This window comes from Podarcis raffonei, chromosome 17 (genome assembly GCF_027172205.1).
Source record: "Podarcis raffonei isolate rPodRaf1 chromosome 17, rPodRaf1.pri, whole genome shotgun sequence".
Lineage (NCBI taxonomy): Eukaryota > Metazoa > Chordata > Lepidosauria > Squamata > Lacertidae > Podarcis > Podarcis raffonei.
This window is the reverse complement of record NC_070618.1, coordinates 27,112,516-27,134,753: the sequence shown is the minus strand read 5'-3', so window position 1 is coordinate 27,134,753 and position 22,238 is coordinate 27,112,516. Positions and strand designations below refer to the sequence as shown.

At 48.3% G+C, this 22,238-nt stretch overlaps 1 protein-coding gene across 2 annotated transcripts in view; it reads right to left on the bottom strand.

Moving 5' to 3' along the window:
- Positions 1 to 22,238, bottom strand: part of DENND4C (DENN domain containing 4C) — a 94,817-nt gene that overhangs the window by 8,201 nt on the left and 64,378 nt on the right. For both annotated transcript variants that reach the window (XM_053371802.1, XM_053371803.1), the window contains 11 exons: positions 19,918 to 20,043; positions 18,175 to 18,321; positions 16,436 to 17,607; positions 14,079 to 14,259; positions 13,234 to 13,343; positions 12,385 to 12,560; positions 11,738 to 11,917; positions 9,276 to 9,471; positions 7,379 to 7,624; positions 6,372 to 6,489; positions 3,491 to 3,644 (listed from right to left, as the gene is read on the bottom strand). In XM_053371802.1, the coding sequence (XP_053227777.1) occupies positions 3,491 to 3,644; positions 6,372 to 6,489; positions 7,379 to 7,624; positions 9,276 to 9,471; positions 11,738 to 11,917; positions 12,385 to 12,560; positions 13,234 to 13,343; positions 14,079 to 14,259; positions 16,436 to 17,607; positions 18,175 to 18,321; positions 19,918 to 20,043 (2,806 nt within the window). The remainder of the gene's footprint in view (positions 1 to 3,490; positions 3,645 to 6,371; positions 6,490 to 7,378; positions 7,625 to 9,275; positions 9,472 to 11,737; positions 11,918 to 12,384; positions 12,561 to 13,233; positions 13,344 to 14,078; positions 14,260 to 16,435; positions 17,608 to 18,174; positions 18,322 to 19,917; positions 20,044 to 22,238) is intronic.

Here is a 22,238-nt window from a genome sequence, read left to right as displayed (position 1 = left end):
ACCGTGGTTCTGAGGTCACTGGGTCTGCTCTAAAGGGTTTCTTTCGCCAGAGGGGGATACGTCACAAGGTGACTTCTCCTCAGAAGAATGGCGTGGCAGAGCTGAGGAGTAAAGCTCTGGTCCGAGCATCCGAAATCCTACTGGATGACTCTGGTTTGCCTCACAGTTTTTGGGGGGAGGCGGTAAAAACGGCCAATTTCACGATGAACAGGTGCTACAATGCAGTGGTAGGTGACACCCCGTATTTCCTGCTTCATCGGCAGAAGCCGCTTGTGCATTTCTTTCGCACTTTTGGTTGCAGGGCCATGGTGCCTGTACCAAAGTGGTTGCAGCAAGAAGGTGGTCCGAAGTACCAGGAAATGATCTTCTGTGGGTATGAACCCGCGACCAAGGGGTGGAGATTCGCATACCCAGAAGGTGATCAGACCAAGCTTCTGGTCAGTAAACAGGCTGAGTTCTTTGAGCAGGCTGGTTGGGCAAGGCGCAAAGCGCGCTCTGACGTTCACTCAGATTGTCTGTCTGACTCTGAGGAGGAAAGAGAGCCAGAGCCTGAACCTGCTGGTGGAGACCAGGTCCCTGAACAGAGTAGGGCGTCTCCACAGGTTGTTAAGGGAGTGTCCAAGAGTGAGCCCTCATCTCCTGTGCGCATAATGGAGAAAGCTCACAGACGTGTCAAGTCAGAGGGGGAGTCTTCTGATGAGGAAGACGCACATGCTGGCCCCAGTGGGTCAGGAGGAGAACCCCAGTTTGTGCCCAGGCGGTCTTCAAGGGCAACAAAGGGAATTCCACCTGAGAGGTTTCAGGTCACAAATGCGTGGGTTGGTTTCGCACAGTGCGAACCTGAGGTTTGTGGGGTTCAACAGGTGCCTGACAACGATGCCAGGAAGGGGCGGAAGGCAATGGGGAAGGTGTTGAACACTCAGAAGTCCCCTCAGAACGTGATTCGAGAGGGGGTGTTGAGGGGGCTCAGAACTTACAGGGTTAAGAGTTCTGAGTGATGACGCCTCACATTCTGAGGGCGGGCAGAGAACACGGAAGGGGCGTGGATTTCTCCGTGTGTTTTCAGTCTGCGTGTTAGGCTCCATGGAGAAAGGAGCAACATGAGCTGCGTCTCACCGGGAAGATTTACGATGTGTTGATCTGTACAGCAATAAAGACTTTAAGATAAGGAGAGCTGCGTGACAGCCTGAGTTATTGCCACCACACGACAGAACGTTCCGGCTTCTGCTTCTGCTGTGTTTACTCTGCTGGAGTCAAAGGTTCCAAGGGGGAAGAGCAGAGCTGCGCGGAGGAAGCGCGCCGGACCCCCTGGTCAAAATTGACCCCCCGCATATTCCCTCCTCCTGGGCTCCCTTTGAAGCAGCAAAGTGGGAGGGGAGCAGCTTACACTCGTGTAAGCAGCTCCTCTCCCACTTTCCTGCTTCAAAGTGGAGGGAATCCACTGCAGTTGCGAGCAGAGGATCCATGGCTCTGCTTCCTTCCCTCGAAGCAGGGTGCAGGGGGGAAAGAGGGCAGGAAATAGATGCCGGGCAGGAAGACACAACCACACTTTGACCACTGGAAAGTCCACCTCAGCCTCCCCAGAATTTCACTAAGGAGGCCAGGCTAATCTCGATGGCCATAAATCAGGCTCGGCATTATTAAATGGACTTAGATAAGCCATGGTTCTCCTTCCTACCCTCCTCTGAGGCTCGCTTTAAAGCAGCAAAGCGGACAGGAGCCGCCCGCTTTGCTGCTTTAAATAGTTTAGTGCACGGGTGTCAAACACAAGGCCCGCGGGCCGAATCCGGCCCGCCAGACCTCGTCATGTGGCCCGTGGCATCAAGGGCGAGGAAGCGAGCTTCTCGTCCTTTTTACTGGTCCCAACCCAGATTTTAGGGTCCGCACTCCGGCGGAGGCTCTCTGCCTTTCTAAAAAGTGACCCACGCGAACAGCCTTCCCTGCCTGCTTGCAGACAGGGCTCCAACCAACGCGCCCCGACGGTGCTGCCTACCGGCCGGTCCCGCAACTTTCGCCTGCCTCGCGGGCCGGGCAAAGAGGCTTTCTGCTCGCTCGGTCCAGTCCGGGGCTCGCTGCAGAGGAGGCGGTCCCGCGAAGCCAAGCTCGGAGCCGGCTGCCTCCGCCCCTCGGAGCCTCCCAGGCGCGGCTGCTCGAGGGGGCGGGTCGCGCGTGTGGCAACTTTTGGAGCCCAAGAGAGCTGCGGAGGCTGGCAGTGAGGGCAGGGAGCGAGAGCCACGCTTGGGACGCCGTTCGCTCACTCGCTCGGGCCGCAAGAAGAGGCCACTGCGGCGCTGCAGCTGCCGAGGAGATGGCCGGGGGCGCGGGCAGCGGGGCCAGGGGCTGGCTGGGGGTCGCTCTGGTGGGTAAGTAGCGGGGCCGGCAGGCGGGGAAGGGAACGGCGGAGGTGGGTGGAGAGCGGGGACCAGGCGCAGATCCTGCCGCAGGCGGCGCGCCCCGGCTGGGCTGGGAGAGGCAAAGCTGCTGCCGGTTCAGCTGCGCAGAGTGGGGTGGAGGGAGGCGGGCGGGTGGGCGGTGTGCCACACCGCAAAGCAGGGGCGCCTCCCACCCCGAAGAGGACCGCACCGGCATCTGGGCGGCTGGAGCAAAGTGGGAGCCTGCCAGCAACTTGGCTGCGGGAGCCTGGCTACGAAACACCGCCCCCCTCCCCACGCCAACACATCGGCTTTCTCCGGGCCGGAGGACTTGGCGGATAGCCCCCTCCCCAGGAGCAACTGCAGCAGCTCGGGGCCCCAGTAGGAGATCCTGGCCACACGCGCCCGCAGTGCCGCTGGGGCTCCCTTGCAAGGAAGAAACTGCTGCTGTCCAAACTGCAGCTCCGTATCCTCCGACTCCTGAGTGCGGCGGCAGGGCGGGGGGAGGCAACATTTGCTTCTGCTCTGTTGGGACAGGCTCCTGTCTCCTCCCCATTGGAGCTCCAGTCTGCCTGGAAGCCCATCTCGTCATCTTTTTAAAAAATCGTTATTATTTCTTCTTCTATTCTTATTTAAAATCGTACTGGAATAGGTATATTAAATAGTGTATAGGTTCAAGACAACACACACCAGTGCCTAAGGAAAAATAACTTTGATAAAGTCCTACAGATACAACCGGCCCTTTGAGGGTGACCAAACTGCTGATGCGGCCCCCGATGAATTTGAGTTTGACACCCCTAGTTTAGTGCAACATTTGATTCAGAATATTTTTGTGTGTGTTTTCCTCCTCTAAAAACTAGGTGCGCCCTATGGTCAGGTGCGCCCTATGGTGCGAAAAATACGGTACTTACTTCTGCATGCATATCTGCCGTCTCTGCAGCGATCTTTGTCTCCATTGATTCCCGTAGAAGCAACTGCATGCACCTTAATACAGGTTAACTTCCCCCACAGATAGCTGGATGCTCCTATGCACAGTGCTAAATGTGCAAGGAACTTTGAAAACCACCACTACTTTTCCTCCCCATATTTTTGTGGAGTCAGTGGCATTTCCCCTTTACCTTTGTCGTTTCCTATCTTGCTTAGTTTTCTGCACGAGAAGATTGATGGGTTTCACAACATCATTGTGCTGAATACTCAGTTTGATGTTCTCAGCTAAAGCGATTGTTGCTTGTTGTTCTTCTGAAACTGCAGAAGCTTTCTTTTCTGTAGAATCTAGAAGGAGGGGGAAATCAACAAATTATGACTAAGAAAGGTGAAAAGCCATCACTAAATGTCAGAAGAAAACTACAAGCAACAGAGAGGAAGACAGAGGTAGAGGAAAGGAAGAGACTAGAAAGGGGAAGATGGGAGAGAAAAAAGACGGGGAATGAAGGAAGAAATACAGGGCAAAGGAGGAGAGAGGAAGAAGTTTTGGCAACTGGAGGAGGAACAGAGAAGCAGCTTTCAGGCTAGGGATTACAGCTGCACATAGAAGGTCTCTAGCAGGAAATAAAGTGGTATCTCTGGTTGCAGACGGGATCCATTCCGGAGCGCCAGTCAGGTCCCAAGGTTTCCGCAACTGGAGGGACCACTTCTATGCATGCAAGTGCGGCGATAGAGTGCTTCTTCACATGTGTGTGCGGTGAAACCTGGAAAAATACTTTCGGGTTTGCCGCGTACATATCCCAAAGGATACGTAACAGGAGGTGAAAGTAAGTAGTGGTACCACTGTATTCCCGATCTGAAACCCTAGAGAAAAGCTTTCCAAACTTTTCATGCTGGTGACACACTTTTTAGATATGCATCATTTCACGGCACAGTATTCCAGTTTTACTAGCAAGGTAAAGGGACCCCTGACCATTAGGTCCAGTCACGGACGACTCTGGGGTTGCGGCGCTCATCTCGCTTTACTGGCCGAGGGAGCCGGTGTACAGCTTCAGCTCATGTGGCCAGCATGACTAAGCCGCTTCTGGCGAACCAGAGCAGCACACAGAAACGCCGTTTACCTTCCCGCCAGAAGGTATGTATCTACTTGCACTTTGACGTGCTTTCGAACTGCTAGGTTGGCAGGAGCAGGGACTGAGCAATGGGAGCTCACCCCGTTGCGGGGATTCGAACCGCTGACCTGTGTGACACACCTGCACACTGCAGCCAACACACAAAGGTGCCGCGCGACACACCGTTTGGAAAGCTCTGCCCTGGAGAGCCACCGCCAACCATGTGCTGACAATAGTGAGCTACATGGACCAAGGATCTGATTCGGGATGAGACAGCTACCTAAGTCTGACAACGTTATGTTGGCATATCAAGGTTATGTGGGGGGGATGGTGGGAGATGTCACTCTAAATTAGGTAGCATTTTCAAATTTTTACACCACCTCGACTTTTTTGCATTCTGCCCCAATAACAGCTCCTAGAGGCTGGTCCCTACTGTTGTGATTCTATAGCTGGAGAAAAGGAAGGTGCTGTTTCAGTGATGCCACGCCATGACTTAAGGTCCCACAGTTTCAACTCTAAATCTTTTACCCAAATGGGTTTGGGTCCTAAATCTTTTTGATTTTCAAACACTGGCAACAGAATTGAAGAGGTCTTCCAGCCTAATACCTAAAGTTTACAACCGCCAGCACCAGAACAACCAACCTGTGCCAATGACAAAACATTATTTATCAAAAACACAGTACGTGAGCATTGGAGGAGAGTTTGTCCTCGACACTAAATACCTACTGCAGAGGTTTTCAACCTTTCTGATTCCACGGCTCCCTTAACTGACTACATTATTTCTGCGTACCCCTGAGGGACTCAGGAGCCCAGTTATAATAATAAATATTAATTTTTTATTTATACCTAGCCTTTCCCGGTTCAAAAACCAGGCTCAGGGCAGCTAACAACAAATGTAAAACACTTAATTGATGCAACAAAAACCAGCATAAAATACGGTATAAAACGTGAATAATAATAAATTCAGAATTCAAAAATCAATTTAGGGGGGAAATCCATCCAATAAACATTAGATGATCACCAGGGCTAGCTGGCTAAATTAGTCCTATTTAGGCCAGTGAGGAGACCAGGGGAGAATTAGCTGTGGGACCCCAGAACAGGTAATCTTCATAAAAAGGGGAGGGGGAGGGAAGGAAGGAAGGGGAATAAAAGATCAGGCTAAGTTCAAGTTGAAAGCCAGGCAGAATAGTTCTGTCTTACAGGCCCTGCGGAAGGAAGTTAAATCCTGCAGAGCCCTGGTCTCATGGGACAGAGCATTCCACCAGGTCGGAGCCATCACTGAGAAGGCCCTGGCCCTGGTGGAGGATAATTAACTTTCTTAGGGCCCGGGACCTCTAAACTATGATTATTCAAGGACCTTAAGGTCCTCTGCAGGGCATACCAGGAGTTATGTCACCCCTTTCCTGCAAAGCTAGCAGCCTCAACCTTTTTTTAACACCCTCCCTTGTGGAGTGTTCCCCCAGTCTCCTCTCCCTTCTCCTTGGCAGTCCTCCAGGCAGCTGCTGCCGCCATCCCTGGTCTCTGAGCTGCCCCAGACCCCACTCCAAAGAGAGGTGCCTCTCAGAGGCACCATTTGCCTGTGGAGCTTATAGCCAGGGCTGCTGCAATAACAGCTGTACAAGCCTTTGGGAGGCAGAGACATGAGAGGACATCAGAGGAAGGAAAGAGGGACAGAGGCCAGTGTTGCCCACGGCACCCCTGACCACCATTCAAGGCACCCCAGGGTGCTACAACACACTGGTTGAAAACCTATTGCATTAGTAGATTGTACTAGCAACTAGCCTCCAAGCAGTTGTATCCAAGCTTTTCATCCACCAAGGCTGCGGGCACTTGGTCCGAGCGCTGACCCATCAAGGAACATGGGCAGTCATTTTGGAAAAGATGGGCAAATATCGATGACCGTTGAGCACAGGTGAAGAGTCTTATTCTCAAAACACGTTTTGAAATGTACACTTTTACTCACTGAAGTTTCTCCAAGATAGGTACAGAGGTTCCCCAGGCTCTTGGTGAAGATTGATATTGTCCCACAGAAGTTGGATAAACACTAGCTTGCTGTCTTGAGACAAATTTGACAGAGGAAGCTAAAAGAGAGGAAACACGCTTTCTTATCACTTTGCCACAGACTGAGCTCTCTTGCCAGCAGTTTTGCAATGGCGGGTGCACAATGCTAATTTCACCCTTTGCTGGCGGAGTTCTCTAGTGAAGGAACGTTTGTCTAGAGCACATGGCCTCCTCCCATTTAAACAAAGCCAATTTCAGAAACAGGAAAGGATTTGCATCATATCCACAATATTGATCTGTTTACAGAGCTGGTTTTGAAAAAGCCATCGGCTTCTGTACATTCACGAAAAGAACACAGTGTCCCCACAGAAACAAGTCGCCATCTTAAGTAATTGCATTTCTAAACATAAATGCCTTATTTATGTACTCCATAGCTGAAGCTGATTTTCTACATGGTCTGTTCACATCTTCTAAACACATTCCCCAAGCTAATCACAATCTTCTCTCCGACACACCCAAGCTATTTCCTAAATGATCAAGCTGTTTTCTAACTCTGCTTATTCTCTCCAAAGTTGAGCACTTTAAATCCCAGTGATTTTTCTACTGAAGAATTTAACTTTGTTCCGACGAAACCAATGGGCCATGTGCCTAACTTTGTCTGAGTTGCACTTTAACTATCTATCTCCCCCACTATATTTTGAAATAGAACAATTGCTTTTTAGGGGTCGTCCTTTCTATCAGCAGCATGCACTAATATGCACTCCCCCAACAGACTTTGAACACCTGCAATAGATGACTAGCCTCTATTCAATATTGTCAGTATTTGTTTCTGTCACAAAGGCAAATGGAGGCAGGATACCAAGGCAAAACCAACCAACAAGTTACCCTCTTTTAAGGTTTGCAAGGGCAAAACAAAACAAACATTGCCAGGTGCACCTGCCGTGTTGGAAGTACCTGTGCGGAACTCACCTGCACGCCTTCATTGCAGTGCTCTGATGTTAGAATGAGTCCTGGCAAGTTGCTTGGGAGGTCCAGGCGTCGGAAATACCACACCAGGTTCCAGAAAATGATGGGGTGTTGATTGATGAACGTGGAGGTGTGAATCACTTGTTCTCCCTCATTCTCCAACAAAGATTCCAGCTCTTTCCTTAGTACCAAGGGGCTCAAATACGGGACAGACACAGGTAAAGGATTGGCCCTTTTGGCTAAGGGATCCTGAAAAACATTCAACAATCATTCATCCGTCAAACGATGCTGGGTGGCTGCTCTCACCAGTGAAACACCTTGAGGTGTCCCTGAGCTACATTACTCTGAGAGCAAGTTGCACAACATAATGCAGCCTCCCTCAATGCAGCCAAGATGATCGAGGGTCTGGAAACGAAGACTAAGGAAGAATAGTTGAGGGAACTGGGGGTGTTTAGCTTGGAAAAGAGGAGAGTGAGAGGAGATATGAGAGCCATCTTCAAATATCTCAAGGGGTGTAACATGGAAGAGGGACTAAGCTTGTTGTCTCCTGCTCTGGAGGGTGGGACTCGAACCCATGGCTTCAAGTTACCAGAAAGGAGATTCCGACTAAAGAGCAGTTCAACAGTAGAATGGTCTCCCACGAGAGGTGGTGGACTCTCCTTCCTTGGAGATTTTTAAGCAAAGGTTGGATGGTCACCTGTCATTAGATGCTTTAGCTGAGATTCCTGTATTGCAAGGGGTTGGACTAGATAGCCCTTAGGGGTCCCTTAGAACTCGATGATCTGTTATTGAACCATCCTGACTGGGGCTGAAGGGAGTTGTAATCCAAAGCAGTTGAAGGGCACCAGGCTGGGGAAGTTTGCAGTAATGCAAACTCGAGTCTAAAAAAGACACACTGCTACAGTTCCACAGCTTTCTTTATAACAAAAGTTGCTGAAACACATCACCCTTAGAACATTTGGAATGTTTGCATTGTGACAGGGATTAAAACAAACTATACAAGGAAAAGAAAGTTTCCCAGCACCTCTTCACCCCTTACTGGTTTACTGTAAAGGTAAAGGGACCCCTGACCATTAGGTCTAGTCGTAACCGACTCTGGGGTTGCGGTGCTCATCTCGCTTTATTGGCTGAGGGAGCCGGCGTACAGCTTCCGGGTCACGTGGCCAGCATGACAAAGCCGCTTCTGGCGAACCAGAGCAGCACACGGAAACGCCGTTTACCTTCCCGCCGGAGCAGTACCTATTTATCTACTTGCACTTTGACGTGCTTTCAAACTGCTAGGTTGGCAGGAACTGGGACCGAGCAATGGGAGCTCACCCCATTGCGGGGATTTGAACTGTCGACCTTCTGATCGGCAAGTCCTAGGCTCTGTGGTTTAACCCATGACCAGCAAGTAGGGCTGTACATTGCAGGCTCAAAAACTCCTGCCCTACCAGCAGGAATTTATGCAGGGGTTACATTCTGAGGCACTGTGTGCATCGGTGAAATCACATATAATTGAAACCCATCGAAAAAGCCTGCAAACACCGCGTTCCTGCCTTTTAGGGAAGTCTTTATGATGTTTCTGAGTCACTTCCAGATTCAGCATGTATACATGGTCATACACATAAACGGGGCTGCCTGTACTGTGCCCTGCCCTTTAAGGGGCTATCCTGGGTTTATCTCACCCCGTCGCAGGGATTCGAACTGCCGACCTTCTGATCGGCAAGCCCAAAAGGCTCTGTGGTTTAACCCACAGCGCCACCCGCGTTTACTGTACACAAGATAAAAGCTCCTGGAGAATCTCTTCCCCCCACCCAAACGAGAACGCTAATGTTCAAGCCGCAAAGCATCTCAAAGCACATGCAGTCACTCGCTACCAACAAATCAGCTTAACAAGCAGTTATTGCCGAGGACTTACCACAGCCTCTTGCAAGCTGTTGGGAAGGCTGACGGTTGAGATGCCATGAGCCGGCCTTTGCAAGAGATCAATATTTTGCAGCGGACCACCAACGCTATGGCTCCGAGTCAGAGAACCTCCTCGTTGCGAGGCGTTGCTTGTAGCAGAGGGCCTGGGGGGGTTGAGGTCCCTGTCCCCTCCTCCTGTGACGCCAGTGCTTAAAACGAAAGGGTGGAATTCAACGTCACGCTACGATGGAAGTTTCCTAGGTGCATGCACCCCGTCTCCTCTCCCTGTGTTCTCCCCCAACCCCCCCATCCAATTTGGGGGAGGGCACACAATGGGGAGAAGAAGGGGGTAAGCCCCATGGTGCAGGCAGAAGTCCTTCAGCAAGCACCGCTCGTTAGGTGAATCCCACCCTCAGCATTTGGTCATTGCTAGGTCGGTTTTTTCTCCTGGAGAGGGAGACACCACTTCTTTTTTTAATTGGTTTTCACATATTACAATACAGATGTACCAAATCCAACACCATTTCTTCCCCATCCCCCCATACATTTACATTTTCTCAATCCATCGTATTATTCTTTTCTCCTTCCTCCTACTTCCCTCCGCCCCCACTCAATTTCCTCCACATTATACAATTTACAATCATCTTTGCATTCTACAATCTTCTCAAATCATCTATATATTCTTACTATCTTTCCTTACTAATTTTTCTTCCATCCAGTACTTCACATTTTAATCTAGGCATACTAGCGTACAGTGGTACCTCGGGTTGCATACGCTTCAGGTTACATACGCTTCAGGTTACAGACTCCGCTAACCCAGAAATAGTGCTTCAGGTTAAGTACTTTGCTTCAGGATAAGAACAGAAATTGGGCTCCGGCGGCGTGGCAGCAGCAGGAGGCTCCACTAGCTAAAGTGGTGTTTCAGGTTAAGAACTGTTTCAGGTTAAGAATGGACCTCCGGAACGAATTAAGTACTTAACCCGAGGTACCACTGTATCTTTTTCTGATAGCATATGCCTCCAGCGGTGATAACCACCAAGGTGTCTGTGGTTCCAGATGTGATCTATATTTGTTCCAAACTTTATATAATGCACCTCTTAATATATAACTTGTAAATTCTTTATTGACTTTTACTTTCTCATAATTAAGATATGCATGCCATCCGTATCTATTATTAAAACTTTCAAGATCCAATATATTAGTTTTTTCCAAACGAAGCCAATCTCTTACCCAAATTAAATATTCTGCTTCATAATATAATTTTAAATTTGGCAATGCTAATCCAGGGGAAGGAGACACTTCTTTGTACTTCTGCAAACCCTGGGATCGCCACAAGCGTGCTGATACCTCCCTCTCATCTCTTGGTCAACCAGTTTGGGCTATAGGCTGAGTTTGCTATTAGAGGGAAGGATTTCTGTCAGACTTCAATGCACAGAGCGCTTTGATAAGTATTCCATCTGCAGAAGTGTCCAGGTGGAAGATTACTTCCCCACCCAGCCTCCAAGAAACCCCTCTTGGAACGGGATGCGTGATGGCATAGAAGGAAACCACGGAAAACTTTCCTTAGCAGAGGCCTTTGGGGAAAACTCAGGAAGGCTACTGGAAGGAAGGAACTAAACCTTTTGTCTACTGCCACTGCAATTTCGTAAAGGGCATTTGGACTCATCTCATTCTACCGTAAATGAAGCCAGCAGATTGCAGCAGTCTGCTCACACTGATATAATAATAATATACAGTCATACCTCTTGTTGCATTTGCTTCAGGTTAAATCTTTTCAGGTTGTGTCCCGCGGCGACCCGGAAGTACTGGAAAGGGTTACTTCCGGGTTTTGCCACTCGTGCATGCGCAGACGCTCAAAATGACGTCACGTGCATGCACAGAAGCAGCAAATCGCAGCACGCGCAGACGTGGGTTGCGTTCTGCTCATATTGCGAACAGGATCCCGTTCGCAACCAGAGGTACCACTGTAATTATTTATTACTTATACCCCGTCCATCCAGCCAGGCCTCCCTAGCCTCTCTGGGCGGCTTCCAACAGGGTATTAAAAACACAATAAAACACCAAATATTTTAAACCTCCCCAAATAGGGCTGCCTTCAGATGTCTTCTAAAAGTCAGCTGGTTGTTTATTTCCTTGACATCTAATGGGAGGGCGTTCCACAGGGCTGGTGCCACTACTGAGAAGGCCCTCTGACTGGTTCCCTGCAACCTCACTTCTTGCAGGGAGGGAACCAGCAGAAGGCCCTCAGAGCTGGACCTCAGTGTCCAAGCTGAACAATGGTGGTGGAGACGCTCCTTCAGGTATACTTGCCTTGGTCTCTGCACTTAACAAACACGGATCTCTTGAGTACCACCAGATTGTACACTAGATTTGAGTACACACTGTTCTTCCAAACATTTTTTGAAACAAAGCTTCAAAGCAAAGCAAAGGCCGCATGAATTCCCCCAGAAACTCTGCCTTTCTCTCTTTCGGTACCTTTGCTTCGCTGCGGTGCTGTTTTCTTCAGCGATGGTCTGGTTCATATCTGAAGATTCAGCAAAACTGATCAGATCAGTAGCAGGGCTTGAAACAGCCTTTGGCTCCAGAGAATCCGTGGTTAATGGAATGTTGCTGCTGTGCAAACTATCGCCAGAGGTACTCGGTTTCAAAAGCAAGCTAATAAGGAAACGGGAGCAAAAAAACCAAAGCGAACGAAAAAGGTTGGAATGCAAAATGTCCTATTTTGGGGGTACATTAACTACAGTCAGAATTCACAATTGGCTTCAGCAATTAACTGTTATAGACTAGAAATTGATATAGGCATTACATTTTAGTTTTAAATAAGAATAAAATAAATAAATGAGAGCCACCCACCAATTCATTATCGTGTAAAAGATTCTCAGGCAATAAAATTGTTTTAAATGAAAGAAAAAACCTGCACACACTTATTTTGCTGTGCGAAGAGAAAGAGAAGCCAGAAATATAGCCAAAGGACGGTTCAGGTGTCAAAGGAAGTGAAGGGCTGCCCCTTATCCCAACAGCTACCATTTAAATTTGCCACAAGCTGCGTATGATAGAACGTGGAAATATCTACGCAGCACTTAAAGGCCCTTAAGGATTCACGCAGCGGCAAATGAACCAACCTTGCAAGACCACGCAGGTCTTTAAATTCCACATTAAGAAGAGGTAAGAAAGTGCTTTTGCAAAATGGGCATGTAGTATTCAGATTAGAGTCATCCGCAGTCCATCCCGCCATGATTTCTTCGTCGTAAACTAGAGCTCCACATACACGACACTGAGAACAACTTGACATTAAGACCTAACAAAACAACAACAACAACAAATTACAATCGTTATGGGTTTTATGTATCAGAGGCTGTACGTGTGAACAGAACAGACGGCAATTTGCATAATGGGACTTCTGGAGCAGATTCTGAGAGTACAAGGTCAGCTTACAGGGAGAACGAGAGGAAGCAGAATCCTATTATGAAAGTGGAAATCTGCTTACAAATATTCAGAACTCAGAGCCCTTGAGGTTTTTTTAAGTTCCTTCAAAGCTTCTCCTAATTAACACATCTCAGTAGATCAATAATCCTTATTCTTGTAACATATTTTGTTAAGTGTTATTGCACAAGGGGTATGCAATTGCCTCGACCGTGATCCTTTGAGCATTTGTGTGTGGACGGACTATATACAGGCTGTGTCTGAAAAGGCAATGGATTCCGTTTAGGCTGAATCTGAAGAATGAAAGGTATTTCAAGTCATCATGTAACTTTAAAGTGAACATTCTCAAGTGGAACTTTAAAGAGAAATTGTTGCAGGTTTTAAAACAGTTGACTTGATTATTGTTTTAAATTAAAAAAACTTGAAATGCTTTTTTTCAATTCATTTTACATATTGATGAACAAGATCTGGTTCCACCAGGTACTGATAGAATGAAATGTCTCCAACATCCCTCAAAATAAATCTAGCAGAAGATCAACTATTTTTACCTCCATGGCACAATTTTGGAAGATGCTGGACAAACTGGTGTTGTGGGAAGAGCCATGTTCTGACTTTTCTGAATCCAGACCTTTCATACTTCTTGGAATCTGAACTTCACCTGCACAAACGGAATGGGAACACGTTCAAGGCTGAAGGTAAGGCAACAGAGGAAAATGTGAAGACAGCTTGAGAAACATAGGAACAACTGATTTTGGCATGCGGATAAGCCTAAACACGTATTTTACTAGGGATATATATATATATATTTAGTGGTACCTCGGTTTTCGAATGTAATCTATTCCCGAAGACCATTTGACTTCCGAAACGTTCAAAAACCGAAGCACGCATTTCCGGAAGCATTTACTTATGGAAAATTCAATACAGAAGCACATTCGACTTCTGAAAAGTGTTCGAAAATCGAAGCATTGACTTTCGGGTTTTCAGCGTTCGAAAACGTAAACGTTCGACTTCCAAGACGTTCGTAAACCAAGGTACCACTGTATAGTCTTGATACGTTTGTGCTTTAGAGGATGGATGGCGGCTAACAGATTGAGGTTGAATCCTGACAAGACAGAAGTACTGTTTTGGGGGGACGGGAGGTGGGCAGGTGGACTCACAGCTGTCCATGGAGGCGCAGGTCAATTCTGTGTCCAGGGCAGCTGTCTACCAGCAGGATTCAAGCTCATATATTTACCTCCTGGTCTCCTCGATGCTGAATGCCACAGACACCTAACCCAGGAGTTTCTGGAATGCGGCTCTTCTAAACCTGCAAATTACCTGGCAACTAGAACTTTTCAGCACCTTGATCTCAAGTGTCAGACAGCCCATCCCAGCTCAAAGGGAAGGAGAATACCTGCTTGGAAATGCTGTCTCCCTACATCGCCACTGCTGTTGCTGCTTCCAAGACTGGTGGTGCTCTGGGCAAGTTCACTGGTGGCAAGCCCTGCGATTCCCATTTTGGGCGGCTGATTGACACCTAGAATATGATCTTCAAAGCCAGCAGCAAAGGTGAAGTCAGGTCGGCTGGTTTCTTCCTTCAGATGAAAGGGGGGGGGGGAGAAATGACAGATAAGTTCAAAACCTCTTATCAATGACAACCCACGTTGCTTCTCTGACATTCAGTTATCACTCTAGAAAAAAAAGCAAGGTAGTGGACTTGTATATCAATTGTCTCCTAAATGCCTAGCATTTGCAGCCAACTCATTGCAGACAGAAGACAAAGAACAGCTAGCAGAAGAGGATTGCCAGAAGGAATTTGGAGGCACACAGATACGAAGGCACAGAACTGGGAAACTTAACTTTGCTTGAGGGGGGGAAACGGCCATAATATATAGACAGAATATGCAGCCAGGCTGCAATGACCTTCTTTAGTTGCGTCTATGGGTTTGAGCACAGCTGGTGGAATTCTGGGCCATCTTCCCCATCCCTCTGTACAGCAGGCTGTTCACAGAACAAACTGCTTTTGAAATTCTTTGCCATTTTAAAAAGGAGTAGACCTCACAGTATAGGGGGCTCTTTTTTGAAACCCCATATCCAAAGTTCCCTCCTCTGGGGAAGGTCTAGCAGCTGACGTCAGGGGTAGAACAGCCGCTGCTGCTGCTTCTGCACAGCCAGCTGTGGAAGCCATCTTGTCCCTCTGGTCCACGCATGCGAGCCAGCGGGACATCATGGTTCCACTGTGGACCAGCACAGCTGAAGGGACAGCTTGCAGAGCAGACACGCAGGGCAGCTTCTTCCCTGCACTTGTGCCAGTCAAGGAAGCCACATGAGCTGGAGAGAAGGGGAGGCTTCCATAGCTGATGGACGGGGAAGCAGCGGCTGCAGCCTGCAAGTCGGCTGTTAGGCAGGTAAAAGGGTAAAGGTAAAGGACAGGGGTCAGCAAGGCTTAACTTGCCTGGGCCGGTTCACTGTCGCGGAGCCCCCTCCGTGGGCCGGATCGCGTGTGCACCCGCGATTTCCGGCATCTGCGTCTGCGCAGATGCAATTTCAGGTGCTGCAAAAGCGAGTCCCTGCGTTGCGCTGCACCAGTTTAGCACAGCTCATGGGACTCTCCGAGCAAGCGGCTCGTGGGCCGGTAAAACAACCCCGGTGGGCTCTTTGTGGCCCATGGGCCTTAGGTTGCCAACCCCTGGTAAAGGACCTCTGGATGGTTAAGTCCAGTCAAAGGCGACTATGGGGTTGCGGCGCTCATCTCGCTTTCAGGCCGAGGGAGCCTGTGTTTGTCCACAGACAGCTTTCTTGGTCATGTGACCAGCAGGACTACACCGCTTCTGGCGCACGGAGAACCGTGACGGAAACCAGATCGCACGGAAACACGGTTTACCTTCCCGCCGTAGAGGTACCTATTTGTCTACTTGTGCTGGTATGCTTTCAAATTGTTAGGTTGGCAAGAGCTGGGACAGAGCAACGGGAGCTCACCCCGTCGTGCAGATTCGAAGCACTGACCTTCCAATCAGCAAGCACAAGAGGTTCAGTGGTTTAGACCACAGCGCCACCCGTGTCCCAAGGAGGCCTCAGCAAAGCCCTGATATGCCTCCAGCTCATGAGGAGACCCTCCTCAGAGCCCAAAGAGGATTTTCTCTTCTTTTGGGATTCAGAAAGCGCCTCCGCACGAGGCAGGAGAACTCTCCCGGGCGCTTCCAATATATGCGATTTCACGCTATTACACACACGGAAGAGCAGAATGTAACTCCCACAAAAATTGGGAGTTGCCTGTAAAGAGCAAGCTATCACCAGGCTCCTAGAAACCGTTAAAAATATATATAAATTCAAGATGGGAAGAAGAAAGAGTCCCTGCCAGAGAGGAATGGCAAATTAAGCTGATGGACTATGCCAAAATGGCAAAACTGACGGGAAAGCTCAGGAACCAAGAAGAAAAAAATTAAAAAACTAAAATAAAAATGGGGAAAATTCATAATATATTTAGGAGATCATTGCAAGCAGATGAAAACAGCAGGATTTTAACCTCACTTGGAATGTAACAAACGTTTTGGATAATATAGATTGATATAAAATATAGACTTAATAATATACGGTTTCAAATATTGACAACAGGACCCATGAAGGGGACGGGGGTGGGTCTTGAGATTCAGAGGATCTCTATATATGGATATGGATATGGATATGGATTGTTATAAAATTATATTTGTAAACCAAATAAAAATGGTTTTTTAAAAAAATAAAAAATAAAACAAACAAATTCAAACTTACCTCATCGTCTGAATAGCTGTATGCTGAGGACACAGCACCCCACACTTTGCTGGCGACATGAGCTGCTTGTTTCATTCCAGACTTCAGGACGTCCATTTTAGGTCCCGATAATATGTGGTCTAGCTTCAGACCAGACAGAGTTGTGACGACCGCGCCCAACGAAGCCTGCGGCGAAGTTTTGCCCAAGCCCGTCAAAGATGTCGACCGTTCTTTTTGGCTACGCGAAAGGGCCAGTTGTTTGGGTCTCCCGGTGAACGTTTTGGACCTGGAGACGGCGGGGCTCTTCCGGCTCGCGTTCGGAACCTGGGCTGGCGGAGCGGAATCGGAGGGCAAGCTCGACCTCCTCTCGAGAGAAGGGCCTAGGAGAGATGGGGAGGCTGCCTCTTGGCCCACGCTGTCCGGCCTGTGGAGCTCCATGCTGGAAGATTTGCTGCCAAGGGGACTTTTCAGGTTCATGTAGCTTTCGATCTCGTCGGCCAGGTTGCGCGCCACGACCGGCGACATCAACTTTTCCTCCTCTTCAGCGGGTTTGGGCTCTGCGGTCTCGGTTGCCAGCAAAGACAAAGGGTCCAGGCCCACCTGAACGTCCTCTCGCTCAACAGGCTTGGCCATGCCATATAAACTACTTCTCTTGTTCGCTGCGTCTTTGGGTTCCGCCTGCTCCGTTTGGGGCTGCGCGGTTTCAAGAGGTTTAGGGCTGGCGATCTCCGCTTTGGTGGTGCGGTCGTCGTGCCCGTTTTCAAGCTGTTCCTGCCCTTCCTCAGGCTCCTCCAGAACAGGGGATGACCTAGACTCTGCTTCCCAAATATTTTCGCTCGCACGGGTCCTAGTCGTGTCTGTGGCAGAGAAGAACAGCCCGCCACCTGCGGTGTCAAAGCTGTGGGGTTTGCTCACGTGGGGCGGCGGTGATGTTTTGGTCCCGGACAGAGCCGCCGTAAGAATCTTTGCATCCGCGCCCATCATGATGGCTACGTCACTGGTATTCAAATCCAGGCTGCTTTTCTTCCGCAACATGCCTGCCCTGCTTTCGGAGCTGAAGCTGCAGCTCCTTTCTGAAAAAAGCTTTTGCTTTTTATTCCCTTTTTCGCTGGTTCTTTTGGGAGAAGTGTTGCTGTCAAACACGGAATCTTCAATGGTATCCTGAGCTATGAAAAGAGGACTGGATCCCGTTCCTTTAAAAATACAAAGAACATGAGCATGAATAAAACGATGCATTGATCCAGGAAATGCAAAAAATGATGAATGCAAAATGCATGAAAAGCACAGGAGAATACAAAAGCGGGACCACAAAAAACATAAAAGCAAAATAATTTGATGAGCTGGCAGGCACAACTACACATTACATTCAACATGCTTTTGCAAGAAGCATATTAAAGTTGGACACTTTCAAAATAAAAACAGCTACAGTCCTAAATCTCTCGCTGGGCAAGGCTACTGGAAAGTTCAGAAGGGACCTACCTGCCAAACTAGTATTTTTTAATGCTGGGCTTAATTCTGTACAAAAGTTGCTAGAGATTTATTTCTCTCCCTCCCGCACTGCAAGAAATCCCAGATGTCTGGCGAAACATCTCAGCGAGAGAAAAGGCATTCTGCATTTACTCACAAGCGCTGGTCTTTATTATTCCTATACACATTCCAGCACCTGACACATCAAAGACGTTTTCTTGGGCAGGATCAGGCTTGCCTAATTGGCCGTCCGTTTTATAGCTACAATAACCGAAGTGTGTTCACTAACTCACCGCTGCTGCTCTTCCTGCCGGTGCTATCAAAAACACAAGAGGGAATCTTGACGATGCTGCTTGACGGGTGCAAAGATACTTCAACCGGACTGTGTGGTTCTGCATGATGATGTGGCTTTTCAACAGATTCACCAGCAACACAAAATTCTTCAAAAGGGAAGGGAGAGAGGGCAAAGAGTTAAATGCTCTGTCAGTAAAACAGAAGCTCAAAACCATTGCATTGCAGCAAAGAAGTATCATTTCTACCATTTTATAAAATGGATTTTAGGCCAGGCCAATACTTTTCTGGCACTTAAAGGTAAAGGGACCCCTCACCATTAGGTCCAGTCGTGGCTGACTCTGGGGTTGCGGCGCTCATCTCGCTTTATTGGCCAAGGGAACCGGCGTACAGCTTCCGGGTCATGTGGCCAGCATAACTAAGCCGCTTCTGGCGAACTAGAGCAGTGCACGGAAACGCCGTTTACCTTCCCGCCTATTTATCTACTTGCACTTTGACGTGCTTTCAAACTGCTAGGTTGACAGGAGCAGGGACTGAGCAACAGGAGCTCACCCCGTTGCGAGGATTTGAACCGCCAACCTTCTGATCGGCAAGCCCTAGGCTCTGTGGTTTAACCCACAGCGCCACCCGTGTCCCTTCTTTCTGGAACTTACACTTAGCTAAATATTTAAATTTAAACCACTTTGAGGTGTTTTGTTTTGTTTTTTACAACCAAGCGTTGCGTAACTTTAATCAAACAAAACAGAGTTTAATTCCATACACTCTCACACACAAAAGGTAACATTTTAAACGGGGGGGGGGGGCAGGGAATAGTGGCTGCAAATGAAAATGATGACAGCACCCTAAAACAGCCCAAAGACTTCCCTGAAAAGCCAACTTTTGGCTGCAGACTAAAAAGGCCAGAGATGAGGAGGGGATGCAAGAGCTCTTTGGAGAGGGTGTTCCACAATTTAGGACATGTACTTGCTAAGCATCCTCACCCTCAGTATTTCACATAGCAGACAGATTGCTGGTAGTCGTTTAGTCAGGACTAGCAGCCCTGGGTACCGACCTCAGCCCACATTCCAGCAGGGGACCCACTTGCAAACTTACCCACCCCCAGCCCCTGCCGCTTCTCCTTGTTGTTGCTACCTGTTTCCCCATCCCCTCCAGGTGAGTGAGCAGCGGCAAGAGTGAGCACTTTCCCCTATGCTCCTTTCTGCCCTGAAATTCCTAGCTCTCGATGCACGAGGGTCTCCGACAGCTATGTTGCACAGAGCGCGTCAACAATGAGAGAGAAGGCTCAAATCAGCTGGACTTCTCCTGGCTATGTACAGTGTTACCTCGGGATACATACGCTTCAGGTTGCAGTCTCCGCTAACCCAGAAATAGTACCTCAGGTTAAGAACTTTGCTTCAGGATGAGAACAGAAATCGTGCTCCGGTGGCACGGCAGCAGCGGGAGGCCCCATTAGCTAAAGTGGTGCTTCAGGTTAAGAACAGTTTCAGGTTAAGAACGGACCTCCGGAACGAATTAAGTACTTAACCCAAGGTACCACTGTACGGCTATTAAAAAGCACAGCCTAGCGAACTCTAGCTGCGCTTTATTAATTGTTTTTTCTCCAACCTTTTTATTCTGAAAGATTCAGGTAGAGGCTGTAAACATACTGAACGTGTGCTTTCCCTAGCAAGATCAAAAACACACAAGGTCCGTTCGCTTTACTTAATAAAGCACCACTAAAGCGAATAAAATTGTCAAAGCCATACCTCCAATTAAGTCATCGCCTTTGGCAACAAGTGCTTTTTCTACAAGCGTATCTGTTGTATGAAGACTGTCTGCATCATCCTTTACAAGTTCATCTTTAGAACCGTAACCCTGATCGGACTGAGCACCTGCAGGGAGGAAAAATGCAACAGACCTTCTAGCAAATTATTTCCCAATTGGCAAGCCCACATTTGATGTTTTACATTACTGGGGGAGGGGGGGGACTCTTGGTGCCTTGCACACAAAAATTACCCTCACATAATATTTGGAGTGCGAAGGGGAAAGAGCAGCAGCAGAGACAGAATGAAAAGGTTTGTTTGATCTGCAGAGCGAATTTTCAGCAGGACGTTATTGAAGCTGACAAATGGTAACTCTCCCCAGAGGAATAAGGACCATTCCCAGGGCCATTATAAGGTAAAAAGGACCCCTGGATGGTTAAGTCCAATCAAAGGCGACTATGGGGTGCGGCACTCATCTCGCTTTCAGGCTGAGGGAGCCGGTGTTTGTCTGCAAACAGCTTTCCGGGTCACGTGGCCAGCAGGACTAAACTGCTTCTGGCACAATGGGACACCGTGACGAGTGCCAGAGTGCATGGAAGCACCGTTTACCTTCCCGCCACAGTGGTACCTATTTATCTACTTGCACTGTTGTGCTTTCGAACTGCTAGGTTGGCAGGAGCTGGGACAGAGCAACGGGAGGTCAACCCATGGTGCAGATTCGAACTGCTGAGCTTCCGATGGGCAAGCCCAAGAGGCTCGGTGGTTTAGACCACAGCGCCACCCACGTCCGTTATAAGAGAACAAGGGAGACGTTTGTGGTGAGTTCCAGCACCTTTTTCTAGAAAAACAGCACTGACCACATACCCCACAATAATATGCATTAGTCTACTCTTCTCTGTGATAGAAGCTAGTTAGCCCACTGCTGTTAGCTACTTGCCCATTACACATATACAGGGCCACAATCCTACTGAATTAACCAGTCAGACCTCGGCTGTGCCTTGGGGTCTAGGCCTCTCACAGCACAGCAACCCCCCGCTTCTCATTCGTGCTGCTGTGGGTCAGCAGTATGAGGGATCTCAGCGGCTGCCAATCCCAGCAGCTGCCCAACGGTCACAGAGCCTAAGAAAACCCAGCATCTCTCTGCTATAGCCCCCTCGTTAAGTCCATTAGATGCACGAAGATGGTCAGAAGCAGAAATGCATGCAACATGAACTTGTGCCGAGTACCAAACAGAAGTTCTGCAGCGCATCTCCTTATAGGATAGCTTGTTAACGGCAAACAGGATCTGTGTTTTTGCTTATTGCCAGGGGGGCTTCCTGGCATTGTGCCCAAGCTGTGATTAACCGATTAATGGAAAGTGCCTAACTTCGTTCTTACAAGTACCGTATTTTTCGCTCTATAAGACGCACCAAACCACAAGACGCACCTAGTTTTTGGAGGAGAAAAACAAGAAAAAAAATATTCTGAATCTCAGAAGCCAGAACAGCAAGAGGGATCGCTGCGCAGTGAAAGCAGCAATCCCTCTTGATGTTCTGGCTTCTGGGATAGCTGCGCAGTCTGCATTCGCTCCATAAGACGCGCACACATTTCCCCTTACATTTTAGGAGGGGAAAAGTGAGTCTTATAGAGCAAAAAATACGGTAAGTGTGCCACACCAATTGGTCATTGTTTACAATATCAGGTTAAGGGGGGAAAACCCTCTAACTACTCCTTGCGCATCAAGTGACAAAAGAACCCCATTAATAAATGGGAAAATTTACCTGGAGTGGTTAACATTCAAGGGCAGAATTAGTGCACATTTGCCTCCAAGGCTTCGCGCCATGCAAGTCTGCACCCCACACCAAGGACAAATGCGGCACCAAGGGACAGCACAGAGCAAGAAGCAGAGCAAGAGAGATCAGAGAGAAGGAATGTTTAGTCGTCTACAAGGCAAAAACAGCCAGGCCATCTACACAGGAAAGAGAGACTCAAAACGCTTTAAAAAGGAAAGATGTCAGAAAGTTTAGTCCAGAAAGTGAGAGAAGAGGAAAAATATGGACAGGCTATGAGGAAGTTCTGTATGTGGCAATGCCTTCAGTTTTGTCTTTACTTAAAATGCATAACATATATCATTTGAAAGGCTGAGTGAGAGGGGGAAGAAAACATTTAAGGAGTATTCATAAAAATACACTACACAGAGCTAAGGAAAAACCAAAGAAAACCCTAAATGCACATTCGTATCTGGCCACCAAATGTTGGTTACAATCTATAATGTTTCTACCTGATGCAAGTTATTGCTGCTTTGGCTGAAACACTATATTCCACATTGAGTACGCAGCTGCTTC